The sequence below is a fragment of the Oncorhynchus masou genome, chromosome 1, assembly GCF_036934945.1.
Source record: "Oncorhynchus masou masou isolate Uvic2021 chromosome 1, UVic_Omas_1.1, whole genome shotgun sequence".
In the NCBI taxonomy this organism is placed as follows: domain Eukaryota; kingdom Metazoa; phylum Chordata; class Actinopteri; order Salmoniformes; family Salmonidae; genus Oncorhynchus; species Oncorhynchus masou.
In genome coordinates, this window is record NC_088212.1 from 534,894 (window position 1) to 552,744 (window position 17,851).

At 52.5% G+C, this 17,851-nt stretch overlaps 1 protein-coding gene across 3 annotated transcripts in view; it reads left to right on the forward strand.

Annotated features, from left to right (window-relative positions):
• Positions 1-17,851, forward strand: part of LOC135507194 (protein RUFY3-like) — a 73,223-nt gene that overhangs the window by 26,036 nt on the left and 29,336 nt on the right. For all 3 annotated transcript variants that reach the window (XM_064926815.1, XM_064926925.1, XM_064926871.1), the window contains exons 4-9: positions 1,352-1,577; positions 2,340-2,401; positions 5,239-5,374; positions 5,681-5,773; positions 10,359-10,526; positions 16,771-16,868. In XM_064926815.1, coding sequence (XP_064782887.1) covers positions 1,352-1,577; positions 2,340-2,401; positions 5,239-5,374; positions 5,681-5,773; positions 10,359-10,526; positions 16,771-16,868 — 783 coding nt within the window. The remainder of the gene's footprint in view (positions 1-1,351; positions 1,578-2,339; positions 2,402-5,238; positions 5,375-5,680; positions 5,774-10,358; positions 10,527-16,770; positions 16,869-17,851) is intronic.

Below are 17,851 nucleotides of genomic sequence, written 5' to 3' on the forward strand. Positions count from 1 at the left end.
CTGACGCCCTCCCTAATGTCCTCTTCCTGCCTGACTGATGCCGTCCCTAATGTCCTCTTCCCGTCTGACTGACGCCCTCCCTAATGTCCTCTTCCCGTCTGACTGACGCCGTCCCTAATGTCCTCTTCCCGTCTGACTGACGCCGTCCCTAATGTCCTCTTCCTGACTGACGCCGTCCCTAATGTCCTCTTCCCGCCTGACTGACGCCCTCCCTAATGTCCTCTTCCCGCCTGACTAACGGAGGGATGCAACACCATTGATTCTAGGGTCTGAACTCTATTGGAGGGATGCAACACCATTCCTCCATGAGAAATTCCCTCCTTTGTTTTGTTGATGGTGGTGGAAAATGCTGTCTCAAGTGTTATTTTATAGGGTTAACATCTAGTGACACAAGTTTTGTTTTACTATCCTTGTGGGGACTAAACAATTGATTCCCATTTAAAAATCCTATTTGACCTTTCCCAAATTCTAAACCTAACCCCTAAGCCTGAAATTGCTTTTTTTTCCATGTGGGGACAGGCGAAATGTCCTGCCACCCAGATATATCTCTAGCATTAACAGACAGGTTTTCAGGGTGTCTCCTGGTCTGACAAACAGCGCTGTAGCTCTGCCACCTTCCACAGCAGATGCTGAAGGGCGACATCTGTGAATGCATCGGCTTGAGAGACAGCCCAGGCAAAATAATATTTCTCCAGCTTGAACCTACTGATTTTGATGGGGATTTTGTTATGTTGATTTCTGGGGTGCAGAAATTGTAGGCTAAGGGTTTTGAAACCCTCTATACTCCTTTGAGATATGTCTTTGAAAGTCACTGAGATCTCTTCTTCTATCCATGGTTGCCAACATAATGGGCAGCTGGGCATTTTTATACAGGGACCCTCCCAAAGCATGATGGGATGTTTTAAATGCATAATTAACTCACGAACCACACCTGTGTGGAAGCACCTGCTTTCAATATACTCCGTCTCCCTCATTTACTCCAGTGATTCCTTTATTATGGAAGTCATATCACATCCGTGATTGGGAGTCCCATAGGACGGCGCACAATTGGCCCAGCGTCGTTCGGGGTAGGCCGTCATTGTAAATAGGAATTTGTTGGTAACTGACTTGCCTGGTTAAATTAAGGTTCCATTGGTGTAAGCCCACGGTTCACTTGGTATCTGATTGGTGTAAGACCCCCCAGTATTAGATGGAGTAACACTGTGTGGTTCGATTACGATGGTAGACACTCGCACACGGTTCACTTGGTATCTGATTGGTGTAAACATGTCACACATTGTGTAGTTGATACATAATTGGCCTAATCCCCTGTTGAGTTATGTGATTGGTGTAACTCCCCGTCCGTCACCAGAACCCCATTAGGAAGAGGGCGGGCCTGGCTGCGATTGGCCCTGATGCAGAAGAAGCTGTCAGATTACATGAAGACCATCATCAACAGAAAGGACCTGCTCAGTGAGTTCTACGAGTCCAACGCTCTCATGATGGAGGAGGAAGGAGCCGTGATCGCCGGACTGCTGGTTGGGTTGAACGTCATCGATGCTAATCTCTGTATGAAGGGAGAAGACCTCGACTCACAGGTTAGTACCATAGAATATATATGTGGCCCCCAGCACGCATTTACAATGGCCCCCAGTACGTATTTACAGTGGCCCCCAGTATGCATTTACAGTGGCCCCCAGTACGCATTTACAATGGCCCCCAGTACGTATTTACAGTGGCCCCCAGTATGCATTTACAGTGGTCCCCAGTACGTATTTACAGTGGCCCCCAGTATGCATTTACAGTGGCCCCCAGCACGCATTTACAATGGCCCCCAGTACGTATTTACAGTGGCCCCCAGTATGCATTTACAGTGGCCCCCAGTATGCATTTACAGTGGCCCCCAGTATGCATTTACAGTGGCCCCCAGTATGCATTTACAGTGGCCCCCAGTATGCATTTACAGTGGCCCCCAGTATGCATTTACAGTGGCCCCCAGTATGCATTTACAGTGGCCCCCAGTATGCATTTACAGTGGCCCCCAGTATGCATTTACAGTGGCCCCCAGTATGCATTTACAGTGGCCCCCAGTATGCATTTACAGTGGCCCCCAGTATGCATTTACAGTGGCCCCCAGTATGCATTTACAGTGGCCCCCAGTATGCATTTACAGTGGCCCCCAGTATGCATTTACAGTGGCCCCCAGTATGCATTTACAGTGGCCCCCAGTATGCATTTACAGTGGCCCCCAGTATGCATTTACAGTGGCCCCCAGTACGCATTTAAAGTGGCCCATCAGTGAAGCAGCTGTTATTCTGTTATGTGGTCATACAAGTAAGTCTGTTGTATTTCCTGTGCAGGTCGGGGTGATAGATTTCTCCATGTATCTTAAGGATGGTCAAAGCAGCAAGACGGCAGAAGGGTGCGTTCCTCTTTTAATACCGCTAGCCCCTCCCCTTAACAATGATAGCCACTCCCCTTATAACAATGATAGCCCCTCCCCTTGACAATGCTACCCCCTCCCCTTGACACTGATAGCCTCTCCCCTTAACAATGATAGCCCCTCCCCTTGACAATGATAGCCCCTCCCCTTAACAATGATAGCCCCTCCCTTTAACAATGCTAGCCCCTCCCTTTAACAACGCTTGCCCCTCCCCTTAACAACGTTTGCCCCTCACCTTTATACCACTAGCCCCTCACCTTAACAACGCTAGCCCCTCACCTTAACAACGCTAGCCCCTCACGTTAACACCGCTAGCCCCTCACCTTAATACCGCTAGCCCCTCACCTTAATACCGCTAGCCCCTCACCTTAATACCGCTAGCCCCCCACCTTAATACCGCTAGCCCCTCACTAGCCCTTTTTTGCAATTCATTCCAATCGCAGGCAGCAGAGTACTGGAATGAAAGGCGGCCAAATGAGGTTTTGGCTTTAGCGATGATCAGTGAGATACATCTGCTGGAGCGCGTGCTACGGTTGGGTGTTGCCATCGTGAACAGTGAACTGAGATAAGGCGGAGCTTTACCTAGCATGGACTTGTAGATGACCTGGAGCCAGTGGGTCTGGCGACGAATATGTAGCGAGGGCCAGCCAACGAGAGAGTACAGGTCATAGGTGTGGGTGGTATAAGGTGCTTTAGTGACCAAACGGATGGCACTGTGATAAACTGCATCCAGTTTGCTGAGTCGAGTATTGGAAGCTATTTTGTAGATAACATTGCCGAAGTCAAGGAAGTCGAGGCATTGAAGCTTGTTTGGAGGTTAGATAGCACAGTGTCCAAGGAAGGGCCAGAAGTATACAGAATGGTGTCGTCTGCCTAGAGGTGGACCAGGGAATCGCCCGCACAAGAGCAACATCATTGCTATATATACAGAGAAAAAAGTCAGCCTGAGAATTGAACCCTGTGGTACCCCCATAGAGACTGCCAGAGGACCGGACAACATGCCCTCCGATTTGACACACTGAACTCTGTCTGCAAAGTAGTTGGTGAACCAGGCAAGGCAGTCATTAGAAAAACTGAGGCTACTGAGTCTGCCGATAAGAATATGGTGATTGACAGAGTCGAAAGCCTTGGCCAGGTCGATGAAGATGGCTGCACAGTACTGTCTTTTATTGATGGCAGTTATGATATCGTTTAGTACCTTGAGCATGGCTGAGGTGCACCCGTGATCGGCTCGGAAACCGGATTGCACAGCGGAGAAGGTACGGTGGGATTTGAGATGGTCAGTGATCTGTTTGTTGACTTGGCTTTCGAAGACATTAGATAGGCAGGGCAGGATGGATATAGGTCTGTAACAGTTTTGGGTCCAGGGTGTCTCCCCCTTTGAAGAGGGGGATGACCGCGGCAGCTTTCCAATCCTTGGGGATCTCAGATGATACAGAGGAGATGTTGAACAGGCTGGTAATAGGGGCGACAATGGCTGCAGACAGTTTCAGAAATAGAGGGTCCAGATTGTCAAGCCCAGCTGATTTGTATGGGTCCAGGTTTTGCAGCTCTTTCAGAACATCTGCTATCTGGATTTGGGTAAAGGAGAAGCTGGGGAGGCGTGGGCGAGTACCTGCGGGGGGGGGGGCTGTTGGCTGAGGTTGGAGTAGCCAGGAGGAAGGCATGGCCAGCCATTGAGAAATGCTTGTTGAATTTTTCGATTATCACAGATTTATCGGTGGTGACCGTGTTACCTAGCCTCAGTGCAGTGGGCAGCTGGGAGGAGGTGCTCTTGTTCTCCATGGACTTTAGTGTCCCAAAACGTTTTGGAGTTCGAGCTACAGGATGCAAATTTCTGCTTGAAAAAGCTGGCCTTTGCTTTCCTGACTGACTGTGTGTTTTGGTTCCTGACTTCCCTGAACAGTTGCATATCGCGGGGACTATTCGATGCTATTGCAGTCCGCCACAGGATGTTTTTGTGCTGGTCGAGGGCAGTCAAGTCTGGAGTGAACCAAGGACTAAATCTGTTCTTAGTTCTGCATTTTTTTGAACGGAGTATGCTTGTCTAAAATGGTGAGGAAGTTACTTTTAAAGAATGACCAGGCATCCTCAACTGATGGGATGAGGTCAATATCCATCCAGGATACCCGGGCCAGGTCGTTGAGAAAGGCCTGCGCGCAGAAGTGTTTTAGGGAGCGTTTGACAGTGATGAGGGGTGGTTGTTTGACCGCGTACCTGTAGCGGATACAGGCAAATTAGGCAGGGATAGCTGAGATCCTGATTGAAGACAGCAGAGGTGTATTTGGAGGGCAAGTTGGTCAGGATAATGTCAATTAGGGTGCCCTTGTTTACAGATTTAGGGTTGTGTCGTAACCGCTAGCCCCTCACCTTAACAACGCTAGCCCCTCACTTTAACCCCACGTATATCCTGTCTTTCTCTTCAGGAAAAACACTCAATTTCTCTGCCTTGTCGCACCCTCCCAGCCCTAGTGCCGCACCCTCCCAGCCCTAGTGCCGCGCCCTCCCAGCCCTAGTGCCGCACCCTCCCAGCCCTAGTGCCGCGCCCTCCCAGCCCTAGTGCCGCGCCCTCCCAAGCCCTAGTGCCACGCCCTCCCAAGCCCTAGTGCCGCACCCTCCCAAGCCTAGTGCCGCACCCTCCCAGCCCTAGTGCCGCGCCCTCCCAAGCCCTAGTGCCGCGCCCTCCCAGCCCTAGTGCCGCGCCCTCCCAGCCCTAGTGCCGCGCCCTCCCAGCCCTAGTGCCGCGCCCTCCCAGCCCTAGTGTGAGATGAGCTGGCTTTTGCTTCCAAGTCTTTCTCAATTCTCCCCCCCACCAGGGATGGCCAGATCACAGCCATCCTGGACCAAAAGAACTATGTTGAGGAGCTAAACAGACACCTGAGTGCTTCAGTCAACAACCTGCAGGCCAAAGTAGACGCTATGGAGAAGTCCAACACCAAGCTCACTGAAGAGGTTGGCTTATTTTTTTATTTGACCACAGTTTGATTTAACATGCAGTCTACAACTGGGTTGTGTAGAGGTTGTGTCGAGGTTAACAGAACGTTGTCTTAATGTCAAGTGAAATGCCAAGCTCTAAACCTTTCAAGCTCTAAACCCAACAATGCAGTAATCAATAACCTTGGTTGTCTGAAAGTAAATCTGATATTTCTCCACTGGTGTGGAACATTTTACAGGTTTCTCTTGCAAAATTGATTTTTATCTCAATGAATCAAACCTGTATAAATAAAGGTCAAATACACTCAAACCTGGTGTGTCCAGCTTGCAGTAGCCAACAACAGGATCATCACCCTACAAGAGGATGTAGAACGAGTCAAGGAGGAGAGCTCCAACCAGCTAGAGTCCAGTCACAAGGTAAAACGGACAACCACTGTTCATTTTGAAGTATTTAACCATTATTGAACTTGGCAAGTCGGTTAAGAACAAATTCTTATTTACAACGGCCTAGGAATAGTGGGTTAACTGCCTTATTCAGGGGCAGAACGACATATTGTACCTTGTCAGCTCTGGGATTCGATCCAGCAACCTTTCAGTTACTGGCCCAATGCTCTAACCACTAGGCTACCTGCTGGTTACTGGCCCAACCCTCTAACCACTAGGCTACCTGCTGGTTACTGGCCCAACGCTCTAACCACTAGGCTACCTGCTGGTTACTGGCCCAACACTCTAACCACTAGGCTACCTGCTGGTTACTGCCCCAACGCTCTAACCACTACCTGCCGCCCCACATCGTGCAGCCATATGTGGAAATGATCTCAAATGCAGAAATTGATGAAAAATCAGGAAATTATAAGTTAAATTGAACAGTATAAAACAATCAGAATGGAGAAGGAGCCATTGAAACCACCCAACGGTCACCTACTACTCATAAAGCACATGTACAACTTTTATTATCCAAAAATAGAGTGATGTGATATTTTGACCATATTGCCCAGCCTTGTTAACTAGCTAGCAAGCAATGCTAAGGAGGTTAGCAGGTTAGCAGGAGGTTAGCATTTCAGGCCAACAAACACCACCCCTCCCTCCCTCCCTCCCTCCCTCCCTCCCTCCCTCCATCCCTCCCTTCCTCCATCCTGGATTAACCCACCCCTCCCTCCCTCCCTCCCTCCATCCCTCCCTTCCTCCATCCTGGATTAACCCACCCCTCCCTCCCTCCCTCCCTCCCTCCCTCCCTCCCTCCATCCCTCCATCCCTCCCTTCCTCCATCCTGGATTAACCCACCCCTCCCTCCCTCCCTCCCTCCCTCCCTCCCTCCCTCCCTCCCTCCCTCCCTCCCTCCCTCCCTCCCTCCCTCCCTCCATCCCTCCCTTCCTCCATCCTGGATTAACCCACCCCTCCCTCCCTCCCTCCATCCCTCCCTTCCTCCATCCTGGATTAACCCACCCCTCCCTCCCTCCCTCCCTCCATCCCTCCCTTCCTCCATCCTGGATTAACCCACCCCTCCCTCCCTCCCTCCCTCCATCCCTCCCTTCCTCCATCCTGGATTAACCCACCCCTCCCTCCCTCCATCCCTCCCTTCCTCCATCCTGGATTAACCCACCCCCTCCCTCCCTCCCTCCCTCCCTCCATCCCTCCCTTCCTCCATCCTGGATTAACCCACCCCCTCCCTCCCTCCCTCCCTCCCTCCATCCCTCCCTTCCTCCATCCTGGATTAACCCACCCCTCCCTCCCTCCCTCCCTCCATCCCTCCCTTCCTCCATCCTGGATTAACCCACCCCTCCCTCCCTCCCTCCATCCCTCCCTTCCTCCATCCTGGATTAACCCACCCCTCCCTCCCTCCCTCCCTCCATCCCTCCCTTCCTCCATCCTGGATTAACCCACCCCTCCCTCCCTCCCTCCCTCCCTCCATCCCTCCCTTCCTCCATCCTGGATTAACCCACCCCTCCCTCCCTCCCTCCCTCCCTCCCTCCATCCCTCCATCCCTCCCTTCCTCCATCCTGGATTAACCCACCCCTCCCTCCCTCCCTCCCTCCATCCCTCCCTTCCTCCATCCTGGATTAACCCACCCCCTCCCTCCCTCCATCCCTCCCTTCCTCCATCCTGGATTAACCCACCCCTCCCTCCCTCCCTCCCTCCCTCCCTCCCTTCCTCCATCCTGGATTAACCCACCCCTCCCTCCCTCCCTCCCTCCCTCCATCCCTCCCTTCCTCCATCCTGGATTAACCCACCCCTCCCTCCCTCCCTCCCTCCCTCCATCCCTCCCTTCCTCCATCCTGGATTAACCCACCCCTCCCTCCCTCCCTCCCTCCATCCCTCCCTTCCTCCATCCTGGATTAACCCACCCCTCCCTCCCTCCCTCCCTCCATCCCTCCATCCCTCCCTTCCTCCATCCTGGATTAACCCACCCCTCCCTCCCTCCCTCCCTCCCTCCCTCCCTCCCTCCATCCCTCCCTTCCTCCATCCTGGATTAACCCACCCCTCCCTCCCTCCCTCCATCCCTCCCTTCCTCCATCCTGGATTAACCCACCCCTCCCTCCCTCCCTCCCTCCCTCCCTCCCTCCCTCCCTCCCTCCATCCCTCCCTTCCTCCATCCTGGATTAACCCACCCCTCCCTCCCTCCCTCCCTCCATCCCTCCCTTCCTCCATCCTGGATTAACCCACCCCTCCCTCCCTCCCTCCCTTCCTCCATCCTGGATTAACCCACCCCTCCCTCCCTCCCTCCATCCCTCCCTTCCTCCATCCTGGATTAACCCACCCCCTCCCTCCCTCCATCCCTCCCTTCCTCCATCCTGGATTAACCCACCCCTCCCTCCCTCCCTCCATCCCTCCCTTCCTCCATCCTGGATTAACCCACCCCTCCCTCCCTCCCTCCCTCCATCCCTCCCTTCCTCCATCCTGGATTAACCCACCCCTCCCTCCCTCCCTCCCTCCATCCCTCCCTTCCTCCATCCTGGATTAACCCATCCCTCCCTCGATCCATCCATCCATCCATCCTGTATTAACCCCTCCCTCCCTCCTGTATTAACCCCTCCCTCCCTCCTGTATTAACTCATCCATCCATCCTGTATTAACCCCTCCCTCCCTCCTGTATTAACCCCTCCATCCATCCTGTATTACGCCCTCCATCCATCCTGTATTAACCCCCCCTCCCTCCATCCATCCATCCTGTATTAACCCACCCCTCCCTCCCTCCCTCCCTCCATCCCTCCCTTCCTCCATCCTGGATTAACCCACCCCTCCCTCCCTCCCTCCCTCCCTCCATCCCTCCCTTCCTCCATCCTGGATTAACCCACCCCTCCCTCCCTCCCTCCCTCCCTCCATCCCTCCCTTCCTCCATCCTGGATTAACCCACCCCTCCCTCCCTCCCTCCCTCCCTCCATCCCTCCCTTCCTCCATCCTGGATTAACCCACCCCCTCCCTCCCTCCCTCCCTCCATCCCTCCCTTCCTCCATCCTGGATTAACCCACCCCTCCCTCCCTCCCTCCCTCCCTCCATCCCTCCCTTCCTCCATCCTGGATTAACCCACCCCTCCCTCCCTCCCTCCCTCCATCCCTCCATCCCTCCCTTCCTCCATCCTGGATTAACCCACCCCTCCCTCCCTCCCTCCCTCCCTCCCTCCCTCCCTCCCTCCATCCCTCCCTTCCTCCATCCTGGATTAACCCACCCCTCCCTCCCTCCCTCCATCCCTCCCTTCCTCCATCCTGGATTAACCCACCCCTCCCTCCCTCCCTCCCTCCCTCCCTCCATCCCTCCCTTCCTCCATCCTGGATTAACCCACCCCTCCCTCCCTCCCTCCCTCCATCCCTCCCTTCCTCCATCCTGGATTAACCCACCCCTCCCTCCCTCCCTCCCTCCCTTCCTCCATCCTGGATTAACCCACCCCTCCCTCCCTCCCTCCCTCCATCCCTCCCTTCCTCCATCCTGGATTAACCCACCCCCTCCCTCCCTCCATCCCTCCCTTCCTCCATCCTGGATTAACCCACCCCTCCCTCCCTCCCTCCATCCCTCCCTTCCTCCATCCTGGATTAACCCACCCCTCCCTCCCTCCCTCCCTCCATCCCTCCCTTCCTCCATCCTGGATTAACCCACCCCTCCCTCCCTCCCTCCCTCCATCCCTCCCTTCCTCCATCCTGGATTAACCCATCCCTCCCTCGATCCATCCATCCATCCTGTATTAACCCCTCCCTCCCTCCTGTATTAACCCCTCCCTCCCTCCTGTATTAACTCATCCATCCATCCTGTATTAACCCCTCCCTCCCTCCTGTATTAACCCCTCCATCCATCCTGTATTACGCCCTCCATCCATCCTGTATTACGCCCTCCATCCATCCTGTATTAACCCCCCCTCCCTCCATCCATCCATCCTGTATTAACCCACCCCTCCCTCCCTCCCTCCCTCCCTCCATCCATCCTGTATTAATCTCCCTCCATCCATCCTGTATTAACCCCCCCTCCCTCCATCCATCCATCCTGTATTAACCCCCCCTCCCTCCATCCATCCATCCTGTATTAACCCATCCCTCCATCCCTCCTGTATTAACCCATCCATCCATCCTGTATTAACCCATCCCTCCATCCATCCATCCTGTATTAACCCATCCCTCCCTCCATCCATCCTGTATTAACCCATCCCTCCCTCCATCCATCCTGTATTAACCCACCCCTCCCTCCCTCCATCCCTCCTGTATTAACCCATCCCTCCCTCCATCCCTCCTGTATTAACCCACCCCTCCCTCCTGTATTAACCCACCCCTCCCTCCCTCCATCCCTCCTGTATTAACCCACCCCTCCATCCATCCCTCCCTCCATCCATCCTGTATTAACCCATCCCTCCCCCTCTCCCTCCATCCATCCTGTATTAACCCATCCCTCCCTCCATCCATCCTGTATTAACCCACCCCTCCCTCCATCCCTCCTGTATTAACCCATCCCTCCATCTATCCTGTATTAATCTCTCTCGTGTGTCTGTCTCTATCGCTCTCACTGTCTCCGTCTCTAGGATGTAGAGAAGGAGTTGGAGATTCAGATTGGTATGAAGCAGGAGATGGAGCTGTCTATGAAGATGTTAGAGACGGATATGTGTGAGAAACAGGATGCTCTGGTTGAGCTTCGACAACAGCTAGAAGACCTCAGGTCCCTCAACCAGCAGCTAGCGCAGAAGTCCCAGGTAGGCCTAGAAACACACAGTGTTTGTCATAGTCACCAGTGACTTGACTCCACTGCCCCTCCAGTATCAGTGACTGGACTCCACTGCCCCTCCAGTATCATAGTGACTTGACCCCTCTACCCCTCCAGTATCATAGTGACTTGACCCCTCTACCCCTCCAGTATCATAGTGACTTGACCCCTCTACCCCTCCAGTATCAGTGACTGGACTCCACTGCCCCTCCAGTATCATAGTGACTTGACCCCTCTACCCCTCCAGTATCATAGTGACTTGACCCCTCTACCCCTCCAGTATCATAGTGACTTGACCCCTCTACCCCTCCAGTATCATAGTGACTTGACCCCTCTACCCCTCCAGTATCATAGTGACTTGACCCCTCTACCCCTCCAGTATCAGTGACTGGACTCCACTGCCCCTCCAGTATCATAGTGACTTGACCCCTCTGCCCCTCCAGTATCATAGTGACTTGACCCCTCCAGTATCATAGTGACTTGACTCCTCTACCCCTCCAGTATCATAGTGACTTGACCCCTCTACCCCTCCAGTATCATAGTGACTTGACCCCTCTACCCCTCCAGTATCATAGTGACTTGACCCCTCTACCCCTCCAGTATCATAGTGACTTGACCCCTCTACCCCTCCAGTATCATAGTGACTTGACCCCTCTACCCCTCCAGTATCATAGTGACTTGACCCCTCTACCCCTCCAGTATCATAGTGACTTGACCCCTCTACCCCTCCAGTATCATAGTGACTTGACCCCTCTACCCCTCCAGTATCATAGTGACTTGACTCCTCTACCCCTCCAGTATCATAGTGACTTGACCCCTCTACCCCTCCAGTATCATAGTGACTTGACTCCTCTACCCCTCCAGTATCATAGTGACTTGACCCCTCTACCCCTCCAGTATCATATTGACCTTACCCCTCTACCCCTCCAGTATCATAGTGACTTGACTCCTCTACCCCTCCAGTATCAGTGACTTGACCCCTCTACCCCTCCAGTATCATATTGACCTTACCCCTCTACCCCTCTAGTATCATAGTGACTTGACCCCTCTGCCCCTCCAGTATCAGTGACTGGACTCCACTGCCCTTCCAGTATCATAGTGACTTGACCCCTCCAGTATCATAGTGACTTGACTCCTCTACCCCTCCAGTAGCATAGTGACTTGACCCCTCTACCACTCCAGTATCATAGTGACTTGACCCCTCTACCCCTCCAGTATCATAGTGACTTGACCCCTCTGCCCCTCCAGTATCATAGTGACTTGACCCCTCTACCACTCCAGTATCATAGTGACTTGACCCCTCTACCCCTCCAGTATCATAGTGACTTGACCCCTCTACCCCTCCAGTATCATAGTGACTTGACCCCTCTACCCCTCCAGTATCATAGTGACTTGACCCCTCTACCCCTCCAGTATCATAGTGACTTGACCCCTCTACCCCTCCAGTATCATAGTGACTTGACCCCTCTACCCCTCCAGTATCATAGTGACTTGACTCCTCTACCCCTCCAGTATCATAGTGACTTGACCCCTCTGCCCCTCCAGTATCATAGTGACTTGACTCCTCTACCCCTCCAGTATCATAGTGACTTGACCCCTCTACCCCTCCAGTATCATATTGACCTTACCCCTCTACCCCTCCAGTATCATAGTGACTTGACTCCTCTACCCCTCCAGTATCAGTGACTTGACCCCTCTACCCCTCCAGTATCATATTGACCTTACCCCTCTACCCCTCCAGTATCATAGTGACTTGACCCATCTGCCCCTCTAGTATCATAGTGACTTGACCCCTCTGCCCCTCCAGTATCATTTTGACCTTACCCCTCTACCCCTCCAGTATCATAGTGACTTGACCCCTCTACCCCTCCAGTATCATAGTGACTTTACCCCTCCAGTATCATAGTGACTTGACCCCTCTGCCCCTCCAGTATCATAGTGACTTGACCCCTCTGCCCCTCCAGTATCATAGTGACTTGACCCTTCTACCCCTCCAATATCATATTGACCTTACCCCTCTACTCCTCCAGTATCATAGTGACTTGACTCCTCTACCCCTCCAGTATCATATTGACCTTACCCTCTACCCCTCCAGTATCATAGTGACTTTACCCCTCCAGTATCATAGTGACTTGACCCCTCTACCCCTCCAGTATCATAGTGACTTGACCCCTCTACCCCTCCAGTATCATAGTGACTTGAGTCCTCTACCCCTCCAGTATCATATTGACCTTACCCCTCTACCCCTCCAGTATCATAGTGACTTGACCCCTCTGCCCCTCCAGTATCATAGTGACTTTACCCCTCCAGTATCATAGTGACTTGACCCCTCTACCCCTCCAGTATCATAGTGACTTGACCCCTCTACCCCTCCAGTATCATAGTGACTTGACCCCTCTGCCCATCCAGTATCATAGTGACTTGACCCCTCTGCCCCTCCAGTATCATATTGACCTTACCCCTCTACCCCTCCAGTATCATAGTGACTTGACCCCTCTGCCCCTCCAGTATCATAGTGACTTTACCCCTCCAGTATCATAGTGACTTGACCCCTCTACCCCTCCAGTATCATAGTGACTTGACCCCTCTACCCCTCCAGTATCATAGTGACTTGACCCCTCTACCCCTCCAGTATCATAGTGACTTGACCCCTCTGCCCCTCCAGTATCATAGTGACTTGACCCCTCTACCCCTCCAGTATCATAGTGACTTGACCCCTCTACCCCTCCAGTATCATAGTGACTTGACCCCTCTGCCCCTCCAGTATCATAGTGACTTGACCCCTCTGCCCCTCCAGTATCATAGTGACTTGACCCCTCTACCCCTCCAGTATCATAGTGACTTGACCCCTCTGCCCCTCCAGTATCATAGTGACTTGACCCCTCTGCCCCTCCAGTATCATAGTGACTTGACCCCTCTACCCCTCCAGTATCAGTGACTTGACTCCTCTACCCCTCCAGTATCAGTGACTTGACCCCTCTACCTCTCCAGTATCAGTGACTTGACCCCTCTACCCCTCCAGTATCATAGTGACTTGACAGTATCATAGTGTATTTCCCAGTGATATAAAGGGACCCTGTAGTAGTAGTGGTAGTGCTGGTAGCAGACTTACTTTCTCCTGTTCTTTTTTCTATTTTTGGTGTTCTTGTTCTACTTTCCTTTAGTGTGTAGTAGTACTAGTAGTGGTGGTAGTTACAGTAGTAGTAGTACTAGTAGTGGTAGTAGTTGTAGTGGTGGTGGTAGTAGTAGTGGTGGTAGTGGTGGTAGTAGTAGTGGTGGTAATGCTGTTAGTGGTAGTAGTCGTGCTGGAAGGAGTAGTAGTCGTGCTGGTAGTAGTAGTAGTCGTGGTGGTGGTGGTAGTAGTAGTAGAAGTGCTGGTGGTAGTAGTAGTAGTAGTAGAAGTGGTAGTGGTGCTGGTGGTGGTGGTAGTGGTGGTGGTGGTAGTGGTGGTGGTGGTAGTGCTGGTGGTAGTAGTGCTGTTGGTGGTAGTAGTGCTGTTGGTAGTGGTAGTGCTGGTGGTAGTGGTAGTGCTGGTGGTAGTGGTAGTGCTGGTGGTAGTGGTAGTGGTGGTGGTAGTGCTGGTGGTGGTGGTAGTGCTGGTGGTAGTAGTAGTAGTAGTAGTAGTAGAAGTGCTGGTGGTAGTAGTAGAAGTGCTGGTAGTAGTAGTAGTAGAAGTGGTAGTGGTGCTGGTGGTGGTGGTAGTGCTGGTTGTAGTAGTAGTAGTAGTGGTGCTGGTGGTAGTGCTGGTGGTAGTGGTAGTGCTGGTGGTAGTGGTAGTGCTGGTGGTAGTGGTAGTGCTGGTGGTAGTAGTAGTAGTAGTAGTAGTAGTAGAAGTGCTGGTGGTAGTAGTAGTAGTAGTAGTAGAAGTGCTGGTAGTAGTAGTAGTAGAAGTGGTGCTGGTGGTGGTGGTGGTAGTGCTGGTTGTAGTAGTAGTAGTAGTAGTGGTGGTGGTAGTAGTGCTGGTGGTAGTGGTAGTGCTGGTGGTAGTGGTAGTGCTGGTGGTAGTGGTAGTGCTGGTGGTAGTGGTAGTGCTGGTGGTGGTGGTAGTGCTGGTGGTGGTGGTGGTGGTGGTGGTGGTAGTGCTGGTGGTGGTGGTAGTGCTGGTGGTGGTGGTAGTGCTGGTGGTGGTGGTAGTGCTGGTGGTGGTGGTAGTGCTGGTGGTGGTGGTAGTGCTGGTGGTGGTGGTAGTGCTGGTGGTGGTGGTAGTGCTGGTGGTGGTGGTAGTAGTGGTAGTAGTGCTGGTGGTGGTGGTGGTAGTAGTGCTGGTGGTGGTGGTGGTAGTGCTGGTGGTGGTGGTGGTGGTAGTGCTGGTGGTGGTGGTGGTGGTAGTGCTGGTGGTGGTGGTGGTAGTAGTGCTGGTGGTGGTGGTAGTAGTGCTGGTGGTGGTGGTAGTAGTGCTGGTGGTGGTGGTAGTAGTGCTGGTGGTGGTGGTAGTAGTGCTGGTGGTGGTGGTAGTAGTGCTGGTGGTGGTGGTAGTAGTGCTGGTGGTAGTGGTAGTAGTGCTGGTAGTAGTGGTGGTAGTGCTGGTAGTAGTGGTGGTAGTAGTGGTAGTAGTGGTGGTATTGGTAGTAGTAGTGGTGGTGGTAGTGGTGGTGGTAGTAGTAGTGCTGGTAGTAGTGCTGGTAGTGTTTGTAGTGGTGGTATTGGTGGTGGTGGTATTGGTGGTAGTAGTAGTGCTGGTAGTAGTGGTGGTGGTGGTGGTAGTAGTGCTGGTGGTAGTAGTAGTGGTGCTGGTGGTGGTGGTGGTAGTAGTAGTGCTGGTGGTGGTAGTAGTAGTGCTGGTGGTGGTAGTAGTAGTGCTGGTGGTAGTAGTGGTGGTAGTAGTAGAAGTGCTGGTGGTGGTGGTAGTAGTGGTGGTGGTGGTAGTGGTGGTGGTGGTAGTGCTGGTAGTAGTAGTGGTAGTAGTGGTGGTATTGGTAGTAGTAGTGCTGGTAGTAGTGGTGGTATTGGTAGTAGTAGTGCTGGTAGTAGTGGTGGTATTGGTAGTAGTAGTGCTGGTAGTAGTGGTGGTATTGGTAGTAGTAGTGCTGGTAGTAGTGGTGGTATTGGTAGTAGTAGTGTTAGTAGTGGTGGTATTGGTAGTAGTAGTGCTGGTAGTAGTGGTGGTAGTGCTGGTAGTAGTAGTGTTAGTAGTGGTGGTATTGGTAGTAGTAGTGCTGGTAGTAGTGGTGGTGGTAGTGCTGGTAGTAGTAGTGTTAGTGGTGGTGGTAGTAGTAGTAGTGGTGGTAGTAGTGCTGGTAATGGTGGTGGTGGTAGAAGTGCTGGTGGAAGTAGTGCTGGTGGTAGTATTGGTGGTGGTGGTAGTAGTAGTAGTAGTGGTGGTGGTGGTAGTAGTGCTGGTAGTGGTGGTGGTGGTATTAGTGCTGGTGGTGGTGGTAGAAGTGGTAGTGGTGGTGGTAGTAGTGCTGGTGGTGGTGGTGGTAGTAGTGCTGGTGGTAGTAGTAGTAGTAGTTGAAGTAGTAGTGCTGGTGGTGGTGGTAGTTGTGCTGGTGGTCGTAGAAGTGCTGGTAGTAGTGCTGGTCGTAGTAGTAGTAGTAGTAGTGGTGGTGGTGGTGGTAGCAGTGGTAGTGCTGGTGGTAGTGCTGGTGGTAGTAGTAGTAGTTGTAGTAGTAGTAGTAGTGCTGGTGGTGGTGGTAGTTGTGCTGGTGGTGGTAGTAGTGCTGGTGGTAGTAGTGCTGGTGGTAGTGGTGGTAGTGCTGCTGGTGGTAGTGCTGCTGTTGGTGGTGGTAGTGGTAGTGGTGGTAGTAGTAGTGCTGGTAGTGGTGGTGGTAGTGCTGGTCGTAGTAGTAGTAGTGGTGGTGGTAGTCGTGGTGGTGGTGGTGGTAGTAGTGGTTGTGGTGTTGGTAGTGCTGGTCGTAGTTGTAGCGGTGGTGGTGGTGGTGGTGGTGGTAATGGTGGTGGTAGTGCTGGTCGTAGTAGTGCTGGTGGTGGTAGTTGTAGCGGTGGTGGTGGTAGTAGTAGTAGTAGTAGTAGTAGTAGTAATAGTAGTAGTAGTGGTGTTCGTGCTGGTCGTAGTAGTGCTGGTGGTGGTAGTAGTAGTAGTGGTGGTAGTAGTAGTAGTAATAGTTGTAGTAGTGCTGGTAGTGGTAGTAGTAGTAATAGTGGTGGTGGTAGTAGTGGTAGTTGTACAAGCAAGACAGACGTTTCACTGTACTAGTGGACGTGACAAAAAGCTTTAAACACACGTGCGCGCACACACAGCTAAAGGGTCTTGGTTTGATATGTGTCCACAGAACTTGGAGGCGGGCGCCAAGCAGAAGAGTGAGGTCATCAGTCGCCTGGAGGAGAAGACTAATCAGATGGCTGGAACTATAAAACAGCTGGAGAGCAGGTATAAGGGAGGGACTATAACAGCCTGGGAGGAGGGAGGGACTATAACAGCCTGGGAGGAGGAAGGGACTATAAACAGCCTGGTTGGAGGGAGGGACTATAAAACAGGTAGGTAGGAGGGAGGGACTATAAAACAGGTAGGTGGGAGAAAAGGACTGTAAAACAGGTAGGTAGGAGGGAGGGACTATAAAACAGGTAGGTAGGAGGGAGGGACTATAAAACTGGTAGGTAGGAGGGAGGGACTATAAAACAGGTAGGTGGGAGAAAGGGACTGTAAAACAGGTAGGTAGGAGGGAGGGACTATAAAACAGGTAGGTAGGAGGGAGGGACTATAAAACAGGTAGGTAGGAGGGAGGGACTATAAAACAGGTAGGTAGGAGGGAGGGACTATAAAACAGGTAGGTGGGAGAAAGGGACTGTAAAACAGGTAGGTAGGAGGGAGGGACTATAAAACAGGTAGGTAGGAGGGAGGGACTATAAAACAGGTAGGTAGGAGGGAGGGACTATAAAACTGGTAGGTAGGAGGGAGGGACTATAAAACAGGTAGGTGGGAGAAAGGGACTGTAAAACAGGTAGGTAGGAGGGAGGGACTATAAAACTGGTAGGTAGGAGGGAGGGACTATAAAACAGCCTGGTAGGTAGGAGGGAGGGACTATAAAACAGGTAGGTAGGAGGGAGGGACTATAAAACAGGTAGATGGGAGAAAGGGACTGTAAAACAGGTAGGTAGGAGGGAGGGACTATAAAACAGGTAGGTAGGAGGGAGGGACTATAAAACAGGTAGGTAGGAGGGAGGGACTATAAAACAGGTAGGTAGGAGGGAGGGACTATAAAACAGGTAGGTAGGAGGGAGGGACTATAAAACAGGTAGGTGGGAGAAAGGGACTGTAAAACAGGTAGGTAGGAGGGAGGGACTATAAAACTGGTAGGTAGGAGGGAGGGACTATAAAACAGCCTGGTAGGTAGGAGGGAGGGACTATAAAAC